Source organism: Dermacentor andersoni, chromosome 11 (genome assembly GCF_023375885.2).
Source record: "Dermacentor andersoni chromosome 11, qqDerAnde1_hic_scaffold, whole genome shotgun sequence".
Lineage (NCBI taxonomy): Eukaryota > Metazoa > Arthropoda > Arachnida > Ixodida > Ixodidae > Dermacentor > Dermacentor andersoni.
In genome coordinates, this window is record NC_092824.1 from 81,832,978 (window position 1) to 81,845,565 (window position 12,588).

Here is a 12,588-nt window from a genome sequence, read left to right on the forward strand (position 1 = left end):
TCAGCAGAGGGCAAATTTTATCTTCCATACTGCTATTCTTAAACAGTATCGCAGAGATAAGTTATTTTTGTGGATACATTTTGCAACAGCAGACATCCGAAATTGCAATAATTGCTGGTGAACTATTTAGTTTACTTACTTTCGTCTATTAACTTATCAATTAGTTATTTCGGGAACATGTTGCAATTACAGAATTGAAGATGGTCAGTACACGCACGTGCATTCAAAGTACGCTAAAAAGAAACACTAAACTAGCTTAGACTGATTGTTTAGTGGATACGAGAACGATAAGGTGAAATCTCAATTTTTTAAAATTTTGCGTCGAAACCCTTTAGCTAGCTCCGGTGCGTCAGTGACGTCAGGAATTTTAAAGTATTTGGTATTTAAGGTATTTTAAAGTATGCTCATTAAAGTTCACTCTTCTCTCTCGTAGTTTAACAATTATCAAGTTCAATCTTTGGCTATTTTAGTGTACTCCATCGTAACCAATAAAAAAATTAACTTGGCCTTAGCAGACACATTTCGAAATTCGTGACGACACGGCCAGCTGGTGCGGGAACTTAAAGGTGTCGTCGTCACCGGTCTTTCGCTTCTGTCGTTTTTTGGCAAGGCTTTGATGTCATACTGGGAAAAGCAAGTTTTTTTTATAATCTCCTCGTTAGTGTATGCCATTTTTGCCTCTGTGTCAGTCCATTGCAGCACGATGATAGTCTAGATCAGCAAGCAGAGCCATGATGTAAACTATGCAGAGGACTGTCCCATAGAGATTTATATAGTAATTTTAAGGAACTCTATGGACTGTCCCACTGTATGCTGTTCCTTGCTTTTCGCGGAGTAGTTTGTTCTCAGGGGAAGGAAATGGCGCCATTTAAGGCTAGGTGGCGCGCGCCGCCGCCGCCGCCTAGCCTTAAAGGGTTAAGCCTCATCCATCCACCCACCCGCCTCAAGCGAAAGCGCGCGAATGCGAAACCATATGACTATATTCCCGCTTCTTGCTGCTGCGCTTGTCGGAAAATGCAACTGGGTAGTCGCTAACGCACTGTGCTCCATTCATGCTGCAAAATGTGGAACGCTAGAGGGAAGGCGTGTGCAGTACTTGGCTGCAAAAATAGTGACTGGCATATCAAGGAACCGAATGAATCTGTGTGGTCAAGTTCACGGACAGCTGCTGCACAAGGACTGCCTTTGTTGCCGGCCCTTCACGATGCACGGCATGCCTCAATGATGAGCGAAAAAAATGCCCTCACACGCCAACGTGCTCAGTGACTCCAAAGGAAGGTCTTCAAACCTGTAATGTCGGCAAGAGTGAGTATATACCGTTCGTTACACACTGACAAAAGGAGTAGCGCCGCTTCCTGGCATATAACGGTTTTCAGCAAGTACGGACGCGAACACTAAAATACTGGCATATAAAGTTTGTCGCGCATTATCGATACGCACGCACCCGAACTAGCACTCAAAGTTACACCCACTTTATCATGCAGCGACGTATCAAGAATGGGCGCACTCATGAATAAATGCAGCTGGACACCGACATCATACGAATGTTCGAAGCTCAACATTTCGTGACGGTCCACAGCTGAGTAAGCGAGTGACTAGCGATAATGCGTTTCAATTCCTTAGCATTCTTTGGGTACTTCACGCGCTTTCCGAGAGTACCAATGTTCATATGTTTGATAAGTTTGTGTCTAACCGGTTTCCCGCCTACCTGGGTCACTGCATGGTAGCCCGTGGTCGATAGGTTAGCGCATCAGGCTGCTAGGCTCAGGTACAGGGTTCGAAACGGAACATCAGACAAACTTGGGTCACTGAGTATGTTCCATTAAGTACATACGTGCCAATCTTCAAGGAACCTCTTTCATGCCGATGTGGGTCATTGTAGTAGATGCGGGACTGGGTATACGTACCGCTGTTTGAAGGAACATATTGACGCCGACTTGGAACACCGGGCCACTCAATCTGTGCTCTGGTTTTCAATGAACACCTTTTGAGTGCAAAAACGGCCCTTTACCGTGCTTTAGGTACATGTTAAAGAACCCAAGGTAGTTAAAATTTATCCGAAGTCTCTCACTATGGCATGCGTCATAATCAGATCGTGGTTTCGGCACGCGAAACCCCAGAATTTAATTTTTTAATGAACATCTTAGATGTCAACTTGGGTCACCGAGTATGTGCCAGTAGGTGCGTGCCATTCGTCAAGGAACGTAATCGACGCCATCTTGTGTAACTAAGTATGTGAAATGTGTGAAAAGCTGGTGAAAAGCAGCCAGATACCGCACTGAGGAATATTACCGTGTCACAAATATGAAAAGCTGTTGCTTCAAAGTGACTGGCAAATAAAGAACGAAGAGCAAAAGACAGTGACCCTGATTTAATTCCAAAGCAGAAAATCTGCAAGGACAGCTTGGAACACATTTCTAGCCGCGCTTCTGTATGCTTCTCACACCATTTGGACAAGGCGTAATGAGCTCTGGAAGGGCTTATATGTCCTCTGGAGCGGTGGCCAAAGCTTTGTGTCGTCCACCCAGTCACTGTCTACGATATTCGCTGAAACAGAAGTTTGCTGAGCCACACTGCTCATGCACAACCATTGTAAATGCGGAGGCTGCTGAGGCAAGCAGTAGATTAGTCACGACGTGATGAATACATCGTAGCGCCCACATGATCCCGAGTTTTGAGATGAGCGGCAGTTTTGAGGTATTGCGATATCCTTTACCAATATTTGCAGCACAATTCATGTCATTCCATACGATTTTGTTCCACACTGCCTCAATAAGGTTTATTTATTTGTTTCTGAAGTGGTGGGACAAATGCTGCGTGCCTGGACATTATGGCACCAACGGACTTCCATACTGCAACATGTGAACTGCACTTGATTTCTAGTTGATTAGGGATTAATACGCGATTCTCTCAGAATTTTTTGTGTCTGCATGTGCATATAAGGAGCGACCCATGTTCAAAATCTGACACAAGCTGTGGGGATTGCTTGTATTTCCAACTAAACAGTCTCCATTTCCAGAGACGGAGATTCGTTTTAGCGCACTGCAAAAATGAAGGCAGGGAATCGAGCACAAGAAGTGGCAAAGGTGGTGCTTCTCGCAGCCAATCGATATACATTAAAAAATTCCATAGAAGTGCATCTGCTCCTGTGTCCTTAGCTTGCGACTATGAAATGCGCTGCAGAATGTGTAATTTCTCCTGTTCCGCCTTGCTGTGTGTGCAGTCTTGTTTACCCATCTCGTGCTGTGTTTCTGAGCAGTTGCTGGCATGTGTTACAATGCTAGATCTGCCTGCAGCCAACGTCTTCCTCCTACTTTTGCACATTGGTCGATCATATCTTGAAGAATTGACAGCAAAAAACAAGAGCCGCACAAATGCTGTATAGGCCTTCAAGTACATGTGCTTGCAAAAAGTATGCCCTTTTACTGCAAAGCTGTTGAGGGGAGTTCTGCAACAGTTTTTGTGCAGTGGTGAAGGCTGGCATGCGACGGCATGGTTGCTATCAAGTGTAAATACAATGCAACGTATGTCAGAGCACTGAATTTGCTTTCAAATGTAATGATCAATGATTGTAAATTAAGTTGCCTTGCGTATAACTCATTTCAATGGATAATTTATACATGCAGTTCTTTTTAAACCGGTAATCATAATTTCTGTTTCTCATGTTGCATTATAACAGTTCCACGATGGAGATCAGCTAGTTGTTTCTATGGCTGTGGTGGTGAAAGAACAGTGTGCATGGGAGTTTTCACTAAGAACAGCCAGCCATGACTGCACTTGAACACAGCAGCAACTGCTGCTGCATTAAGTGAGGAGGAGGAAGGAGGATTAGATGGAAAGACAGGGAGGTTAGCCATGGGCCAGCAAACCATCCTTTCTCGTACCTGTGTCTTCCGCAATATGCTCATTTTATGCACTCCTGACAGTTGTTATCAAGCATTTGTCTCCCTTTTCTGCGTGTCATTTCCTTTTGCGATAGATTATGCGTGACATGCGATATGTACGACAGTGTGTGGACATAAATTGTGAGGAGTAATGCTTTAATACTCTGTTATATACACAGGCTGTGGTTAAAGAAATGCAAGGTTTCTCTGGTACGGTTATGAATGTGTTGCGGTGGCATGTAGCTTTTGCCACGACAAAATGGCATGGGAACCCCTCCAGCAAGCCTGCACGCTCTAGTGGCAGAACCAACAGGACACACAGTGGGCTTCGAAAATTAAAAAAAGAAGCATATCTTTATTTCAATAACACAAGTCTATCTGAGCATATTGCAAGGACGAGCTCCAGCGTTAAATATAAAATAAAAGCACCGGTATAAAAACCTTGCAAGTGTACAAAGGCAGTGAATGACATCGCAGAGGACGTATAATCTTGCTGAACAATCCTCGAAGTGCCTTCAGAGCACAGCGGTTGACAAGAGCTGCGACGAGTGATGCAGATAAAACAAAAGAAACTTGAGTAGACATTCTTGACGTCACAAGAACAACAGGGCACACGGGCTTGACAGAATATTGCGCTAACATGATGCGACGTGGTTCCTGAAGTTGCAACCCACTGCACAAATTGAGCGCAGCATATCTGTAAAAGTAGGGATATTCGAACAGCGAAACTCTCAAAATGAATATAAATATTAGGGAAAAAAAAGGATTTGAATATTGCATTGCATACTAAATATTTTCCTGCTCCTAAAAGTAGGGAAAGAAAGAGTGTGGCAGGGGGAATGAACAGCATTGTGGCACAGATGCAAAAAGAGAGAGGAAGTGAATCAACTCATGCACAGTTTCTGTCGAAAGTTTATGGGCTGCTCTGTCCCTCCGCCATACATAAGTGGTTCTTGTGGTGCTCATTACACTCCAGATCATTGGATACAAAAGCTCCTTTCGTTCCCAAGGCTGTTGGAACTTGTGGCAAACCAAAGGAAGTCATTTAAGCAGCCTGTAGCCAGCCTGGCGGTCTCGGCTCAAAGATTGTACGTTACGCGCGAATATCATTTCAAGTTCATTCAACTGGGCAGTTTAGAAATGAGCAATATACTTCCTGGCTGGCTCACATTGGGCACTTGAAATGCAGACAAGCTTCAGTAAATGCAGTGGCTATGTGTATGTGGCGATAATCAAATATTTGAAGAAATTGAATGCAGTACTTTGATTTGAAGCCAACATATTCAATTTGTATTCTAAATTTCTGATATTCGCACACACCCTTATCAGTAAGTGATCCCGTAGATGTACAGCAGCTTGCAACAATAGCACACTTATACATTCTAGCAATGTATAACAGGATTGTTATTATCCCACATTCACAGAGTTTTACAGGCTTTCACAGCAGTATTAAGTGTTTTGCTTGGTGTCACAGAAACAAGTGGAATGAAAAGCAGGATGATTAATTATGCTATGTGTTATCAGTTTACCTGTCCTTGTAGCAATGGGGTATGAACTAGGAAATATACACAACCTTGAACAGGCAGAAAAATGTGCAATGTAAGTGGAAAAATAAGAATGAATAGTATTGTATCACTGTGACGGCTCACAGTGAGCCAGACGCGAAATAAAATATTGGCTGGTCAGGTAAAAATGCAAAATCGCGTTCACGGTCACGTTGTCAGAAAAGCAGGGCTTTGGTTAAAAAGCTTGAATGCAAAACAAAGAAAGCCAACAACCTCACCTTGAAATTTACATAGTACTGTCATGAATATATATATAAAAAGGTTTACCAAATTGAAGGAGGTTTACAAAATTCAAGTGCAATTACAAAGGAGGGATAACTGTTCTGAGTATGGGCCAAATTCAGTTCAATGTTGAGTAGGCTGCAAAATCAATTGTATGACCATATAATTGGAGTATCTAAGCTGGTTTTACACAGCCTCCAATATATGACATATATACTGCACTGTTATAAACAGTTACAATTATGTATAAGCAGACTACTATTACATACAACATACTTTGAGCACTTTTCACACATGAACAACTGGACCATTGTTTCACAACTACTGTAAATGTTCCCCATTGTTGTATAAGTGGTGTCCAAAACATGGCAACCATGACTTGGTTCCAGCACATGCGCACGTAAAAGCATGGCCTTCGAGATTGGCTCTTGTTACTGCAAGGGAGCCGTCACTGGGGGCTGTGATTTGGACACCACCTGTTGGCATCGAAAGTGTGCCGTTAATGTTGAATACTTTTTCCCAGTGGTGTACATAGTGAAAAGTTGCATGCAACCTCGGCTGATGTCCGTTCTCTAAACACTTGAATGGAAAGGCTTGCGCACAGGGTTGTCCACTTCCACGGGGTTATAACTGGACTGGATTGTAACGAGATGTTTGCCCATAAGAGTGGGCGACCTCGTACACACGATTAAAATACAGAAATGCATTTGGGCTTTGTTCATCTATGCTTTCTTAAAGGGACCCTGAACCACTTTTTTATTGAAGTCACAAATGCATTTTAGATTGACAGTTTTCATAAAGTGCTAAATATTAAGACGAAAAGGCACACATACGACAGGATGGGCGCTGAACTTCCAACTGGCACTTAATCGTCTATTTAAGCACTGTGCGTCAGGTACATCACGCGCATCATCATACAAAAGACTGTCTGAGGCATACAGTTCATACATACTATTATATGGTCATTCAGTTCACGTTCCCAGATACCTAGAAAGAAATGGCACTTATTTTTCCTGCAAAGCCAAAGACGGACAGTTGAGAAGTGCGCTTGTTACCTGCCTTCGTTATAAAATACGCTTCAACTATCTTGCATTCTGTTTTTTTTTTCTTTCCTCAAGAAAGTAGTGTTGCCAAACATGTGTTTGCATGTGCACTTTTTGCAGTGATCAGCCAAGTGACTACTGTATCCTTGTCCGTCATTATTGTGCTGTCTAGCCCTGTCGTTGAACCACTGGCCGGTTTGTTCTCTGTAGCACATCTACAATCTAAGGGTATCTGATACACAACATCTGAAGTACATTTGGTGTAATTGGTCTGGTGATTAGTATGGCATTGCGTGTGTTTCTGGTGCTTTTTGTTTTTCAGGTTACACACTGCTGACAACTTAAAAGGTGCTGAAAAAAACTGGATTGACATTGTGTCGATTTGTGACCTTTTCCAAATTATGTGAAACATTATGGAGGTATGGAGTTACATGCACAGGTCTTTTGTCACAATCTTCGGTTGGGCACTGCCGTCCCCGTTTAAATTTTTGAAGTAATGTCTCAAAGACAAAGTGACAGAAATTCTGCATGTTTCAATCTGCCTACTTGGCTAGACGCACTGTGCTCAATTTGGTGAACAAGTGCATCGGCTGTCCGTCTTTGACATAGCAGGAAAAATAAGTGACATTTCTTTCGAGGTATCTAGGTGGCTGACCATACAATAGTATTCTATGAACTGTAAGACTTATACAATCATTTGTATGATGGTGCGTGCATGATGTACCTGATGCGTAGTGCTTAAATAGATGATGGTTTGAAATAAACACCAGTACGAAGTTCAGCGCCCGTCCTGTCATGTGTGCCTTTTTGTCTTCATCTTCAGCGCCTTTTTAATGAAAACTGTCAAGATTAACCAACTCGCCCAAACCAAGGTATTGTTGCACTTTACGTGATAATTTGCTGAAAATGCTGCACAGATTCTGGTGCATTTTCAGCCAAGTAGAACTGTGACTGTTTCCTTTGGAATGTATACGTTGGGCCACTACCTAGATTGCCCCTACTTTGAACATAAAGAAAAAAGAATAAAGTAACAAGAACAGTTGAGAAAAAAGGCTTAGGACGGAAACTTTCAAAGTCACATGGTCCGTGTGCTTTGCATGAGTACGTAAGAGTATCACAGAAAGACAACTTGAAATTACTTATGCTCAGCACATTGCTGGAAGAACCATAAGATTCCACTCTAAACCACGTCAAACAACCCACCCTGAAAGCACGTGCTGTATAAGAGCTGTTCTAGAACATAGCAAATGTTTCCTTTTTTTTATCACTCCTTTTCTGTACACTTGGGGAGAGTGAACACATGTACACACACACACACATACAAAGAAAAGCAATGCTAATGTGGCAGGAAGCAGCAAAGCAGCTTACAAAAGTGATTATCCACTTTTTAGTCCGAAAAATGGCCACATTGGGCTATACCTGCTGCAAGGCACACCTTGCCAGGTCAGCCACGTGATGGCAGGTGGGTCAAATAACTTGCTTTACACAGGAACCTTAGATATTCATTACATGTGGCACACGCATCTTGCGTCATATCACGCGGGTATGTTCAAATAGTCATTTTGATGGCTACTTGCACATACCTTTTCAGTCGCTTAGAAAACCGAGTGAGCTATTGGTTGTTTGAGCATGCCTAGTAACATGTGTTATGTCACTGTCATGAGTATAGAAAGGAAATTGAAGTCAAGAGGTCAATGCCAAGTAGGAAAAAAAAAAAAACAGCCTACTGACAGTGCACCATGAACACAGCACTAAAAAAGAACAGGAGCTGATGTGTCTTGTGGGAGAGTCTTTTCGCATAGAGGTGGTGTGACACTCTGGAGGGCCTTGACGACTTGCTACTGGTAGAAAGCAGAACAGCAGATTGCCGGTATTGCATCAGTGAATGTCATAAATGTTCTATGGCACTGCACCACGGGCTTTGACTTCATCTAGTATCTGTTTCGGCAGCCATTTCTTCGTACTGCTTTTCCACACCTTGCTCCGACATGTCACTGTGGGATACCTGCCAACATGTGAACTTTAAAATTCTTCAAAATCTTGCTGACATGACAAACTGGGGGGTGGGGGGGGGGGGGGAGTTGCACGCATTTATTTTTAAACTTTGCCCTGAGGACACATGTTTTGTGGGATACAGACACATTTTATTAACAATGACTTAGGTTTACATGCAGCCCGCTAGACGAAACAAACTTGGCACAGCAGAGATTGAAAAGCAGCATATTTTTCTTTGACCCCAGAGACCTTTAAATGACTTTGCTGTTGCCAATTTTGCATGCTTCAGAAGCGTGTCTGAATAAACTCTCTCAAAGCAAGCATCCCTCTGGTATATGGCATCTTGTGCTGCCATGAAAGGGTGGCATAGGTACCATCACAATTTCTTTCTTGTATGCATTCTTTTACAACCTTGCACTGCCCGCATGTTTTGACACGTTCAGAACTTTTTTTCACAAATAGAACCTGCTTTTTGCAAAACTTGGCGCAACACTCATAAAATTGTGGAACAGGCCAAAATTCGTAGACATCATGAAAAATTAGGGAGTGATGGCAAATATGCTACAGGGGGGGAGCAGAAACGGGGGGCGGGGGGGGGGTCAGGACACCATCCTATGAGACCCTTAAAACTGCTGTTGTAGTTGTGCATTAATTGCTAATAATAGCATTGGGTAGTCACTTGGAGCTGCTTGGAACTCTGCCATGTTTTTGAGATTGTGGTGCCCTTTCTTCCTGTGACTTCATTGTGTTGTGTTCATAAATGTGAGCTCAAAGTAATGACCTTTTCCTTGTTGGTACCTTCCATGCAGTGAGAAACGTGAGAGTCACTTTGAATACCAAATGCAAAAGCCTCCCTTCCTTTGTGGCGAACAGTGTTTCATGCACACACACACACACGTCTGTGCAACACTTCATCAAACTCGTGTGCCCTGAAGTGCCCGTCTTGAGATTCTTTACAATGCTGCTGCAAGTAAAAAAGTACTGTCCACTGTTGTGGATCACTGGAATGTAGCTGCTGGGTCACCGGGCTTCACTTGCAAGCAGCCATGGCTGGAGTAGATGGCCTCTGCTGGCTTGTCATGCTTCGTCAGCCAGGGGGTTGAACTTGTTGTATGTATATCCGGCGTGGTAGGTGAACTGCAGGGCATCCTGCATAGCAACATTTCCGGCTAAACAACAGGCCTTTATACTGGGGTGTCGAACTGGAACTAAACCGAAAACTGGAGCTGAACTGTTGTTTTCAGCTGAACTGAAACCAAACCGAACTGCTATTTTTCTGCTATCTTGGAACTGAATCCAAAACAGAACTTACAGGAGGAACTCTTTCGCACCGGTTTGGCAAATGTTTCACAAAACCTTGTGGACTAGTGTTGACATTGCTATTTTGTCGCTAGACTTTACAACTTCCTTGTCTGATTAGCAAGAAATCTTTGTGTTAAAGGGGCCCTGAATCATTGAAATGGAGAAAGGCATTTGAAGTGAAAATATGCTATTTCAGAAATACTTTGCCGCAAACAGTACTTTAATGCGTTCAGTAGAAGCGTAGTTATTGAAAATCAAGCACGGCCTCTGCTGTGCTCCCGTTCCTTGTTCTATGCCTTTCACTGTGAAGGCTAAGGTGCAGTGGGGCATGCCCACAACACTCCGCCTTCTATATGTCACCGTGGCACGCAGTTAAAATTTCATTTTGGATGTTAACGTAGGCGCCATGACTTCTGCCTTTGGTGCCTATGACGCACTAAACATAAGCCTAATGCGGTTGTCCTCAGTGAGCCGCAGTGCGCTTAGCCAGTAAACTCATGGCAGCACGCCACGGCAGCTGCGGTATCTATGCCATGTAGCCGACCGCAACTTGATGTCAGCTATCGGCCAATAGCAGCTGTCTAAGGGAATGACGAAATAGTGCGTCTTGAACAGAGTGAGGTCAGGGCCTTCTGTTGATAAGAGAGCGTTTGAGAGAAAGGTGATTTCGCGATCCGCTTGCGAGCTCTACGCACTGCGTACAACAGCGAAACTTGGCTGAGATGTTCACAGCAGCATATGCTACCCGCAGACTATGTTATTTCACCAAGCCCGAGGGGTGGTTCAAGGCCTTTTTAAGCATCCAGTGACCATTTTTAGCGACATGACAGAAAAATTGGTGACATTTCAACGACTTCAAAATTGGGAAAGTTTCAAAAATGGATTTCAGTGCTGTGTAAGTTGTCTCTGCTTTTGTCTTGTCCTCCGCGCTGTTTTTACCTCCTTCATCATGAACCAACCAACCCAATTCAGCACACCCCTGCATACCTAGAATGCACTTGGTTATTGAAAAGGTACATGTAAGCAGTAGAAATTGGCTGTATGATGCGTGGGCTCTGTGACCATGATAAAACAATGGTTGCTTCTACATCAGTGATCTTTACACTGCGCTTCACAGCATGGTGGCCTTCACAAGATTCACACTGTGCTTACCTTTTTTTTTTTACAAGAGCAATTTAAATGGGTCTTAACGCTGCGGGTTCAGCACAGTCACTAAATATGTTCATTTGGTGAATATTTGCAAGCTTAGCAGTATATAACTTTTATATATTAGAATGCATTAGGTGAATAATTACCCAGACTGACCTTGGAAAGGCATAGATATAGGTGTGGCAGGGCTCATTCACGCCAGTCTGAACACACTGCTTCCTTTTCTCATGGTTTCTCGACAAATCAATACGGCACAGAGCTTTCAGGAATATCAAGAGGCAGAAGTATAATATTTGACCTGTATAAGGATCATGTAAGTGTTATCACCGATGTTAAAATGTGAACAAGGACACGTCACAGAGTTTAGTTCTCCTTTCAGGAGTGCTGTGAACTAGAAACATTGCAGATGTAACGTGGACTAAGTGCCTTTTTGGTGAAGATCGCATAACTCATGTTCATTTGAACCCTGCTGCATTTGTAACCTTACAGTCTGAAGGTAAATGCAGAATTTTGGCTCTCATCATCCGTTGTTATGCAAGTATATCAGTAAAGAAAAAGTCCTCCAGACCTTTTGGTAAATTCACCGTCTATTCCTCACCTGCATGGACATTAAACAAATGTGAAACGTGTTGGCAGATGATTTACACCACAATGGCTTGTATTATAGAGTTCCAATATGCCTGGGGCGAGGTCGCGCAAGCATATCGCTTTTCGAACGTTCACTTGTGCTCTTGTGATTCGCCAGTGTCATGCTTTCATCAGAGGTTATCGGTGCGGTGAGGAAGGAGTGCCAATTAAACATCGCCTACTCGTTGACCTAGGAGGCAAATGAGCGTTCAGAAAGCTAGATGCCTGCGCGATCTCACCCCTTGCGTTAATAAAAATTCGTTCAAGAGCTTTAGCGACGATCTCACTTTAGCGACACGACTTGAACCCTTTGCTAGGGCACGTAGGAGGAGAAACTTTGGACAACAGCTGAAAACCTCCCGTAGTTGGCAAGCGACTCCCACGCTACAGTAAAGACTGGAGTAACTTCATGTCAACTCAGTTACAAAATTTATTATGCTGTTAAATTTATTTTGCCACCAGGGCTGGTTGCAGTGCAGCATGACCAAACTAATTTATCTCCATCAACTATACAGCAAACTAAAAAGTGCTGTAGAATCCCATAACGTGGTATGCATGTTAATTCAAAATAAATAAATAAATAAATAAATATAATAATAATAAACAGATGATATAGCGTCTAAGTTTTAGCCCTTTGAATTTACAGAACTTGCACGGGTGCATTGTTAAAATTCAGTTGCAGGCTGTGGAAAATGAAAAATTAAATTATGGGGATTTTCGTGCTAAAACCATGATCATATTATGAGGCATGCCGTAACATAACTCCGTAATAATTTCGACCAGCTGCCCTTATTTAATGTG

At 42.9% G+C, this 12,588-nt stretch overlaps 1 protein-coding gene and 1 long non-coding RNA gene across 2 annotated transcripts in view; one reads left to right on the forward strand and one right to left on the reverse strand.

Annotated features, from left to right (window-relative positions):
• Nucleotides 1-901: 901 nt before the first annotated feature.
• The window catches only part of LOC140214120 (uncharacterized), a 40,413-nt gene continuing 28,726 nt past the window's right edge, over nucleotides 902-12,588 (forward strand). The window contains exon 1 of the long non-coding RNA XR_011891051.1: nucleotides 902-1,305. This is a non-coding gene — a long non-coding RNA (uncharacterized lncRNA). The remainder of the gene's footprint in view (nucleotides 1,306-12,588) is intronic.
• The window catches only part of LOC126517507 (angiopoietin-1 receptor-like), a 36,609-nt gene continuing 28,240 nt past the window's right edge, over nucleotides 4,220-12,588 (reverse strand). Inside the window, exon 16 of the mRNA XM_072285456.1 lies at nucleotides 4,220-9,858. Coding sequence (XP_072141557.1) covers nucleotides 9,787-9,858 — 72 coding nt within the window. The 3' untranslated portion in view covers nucleotides 4,220-9,786. The remainder of the gene's footprint in view (nucleotides 9,859-12,588) is intronic.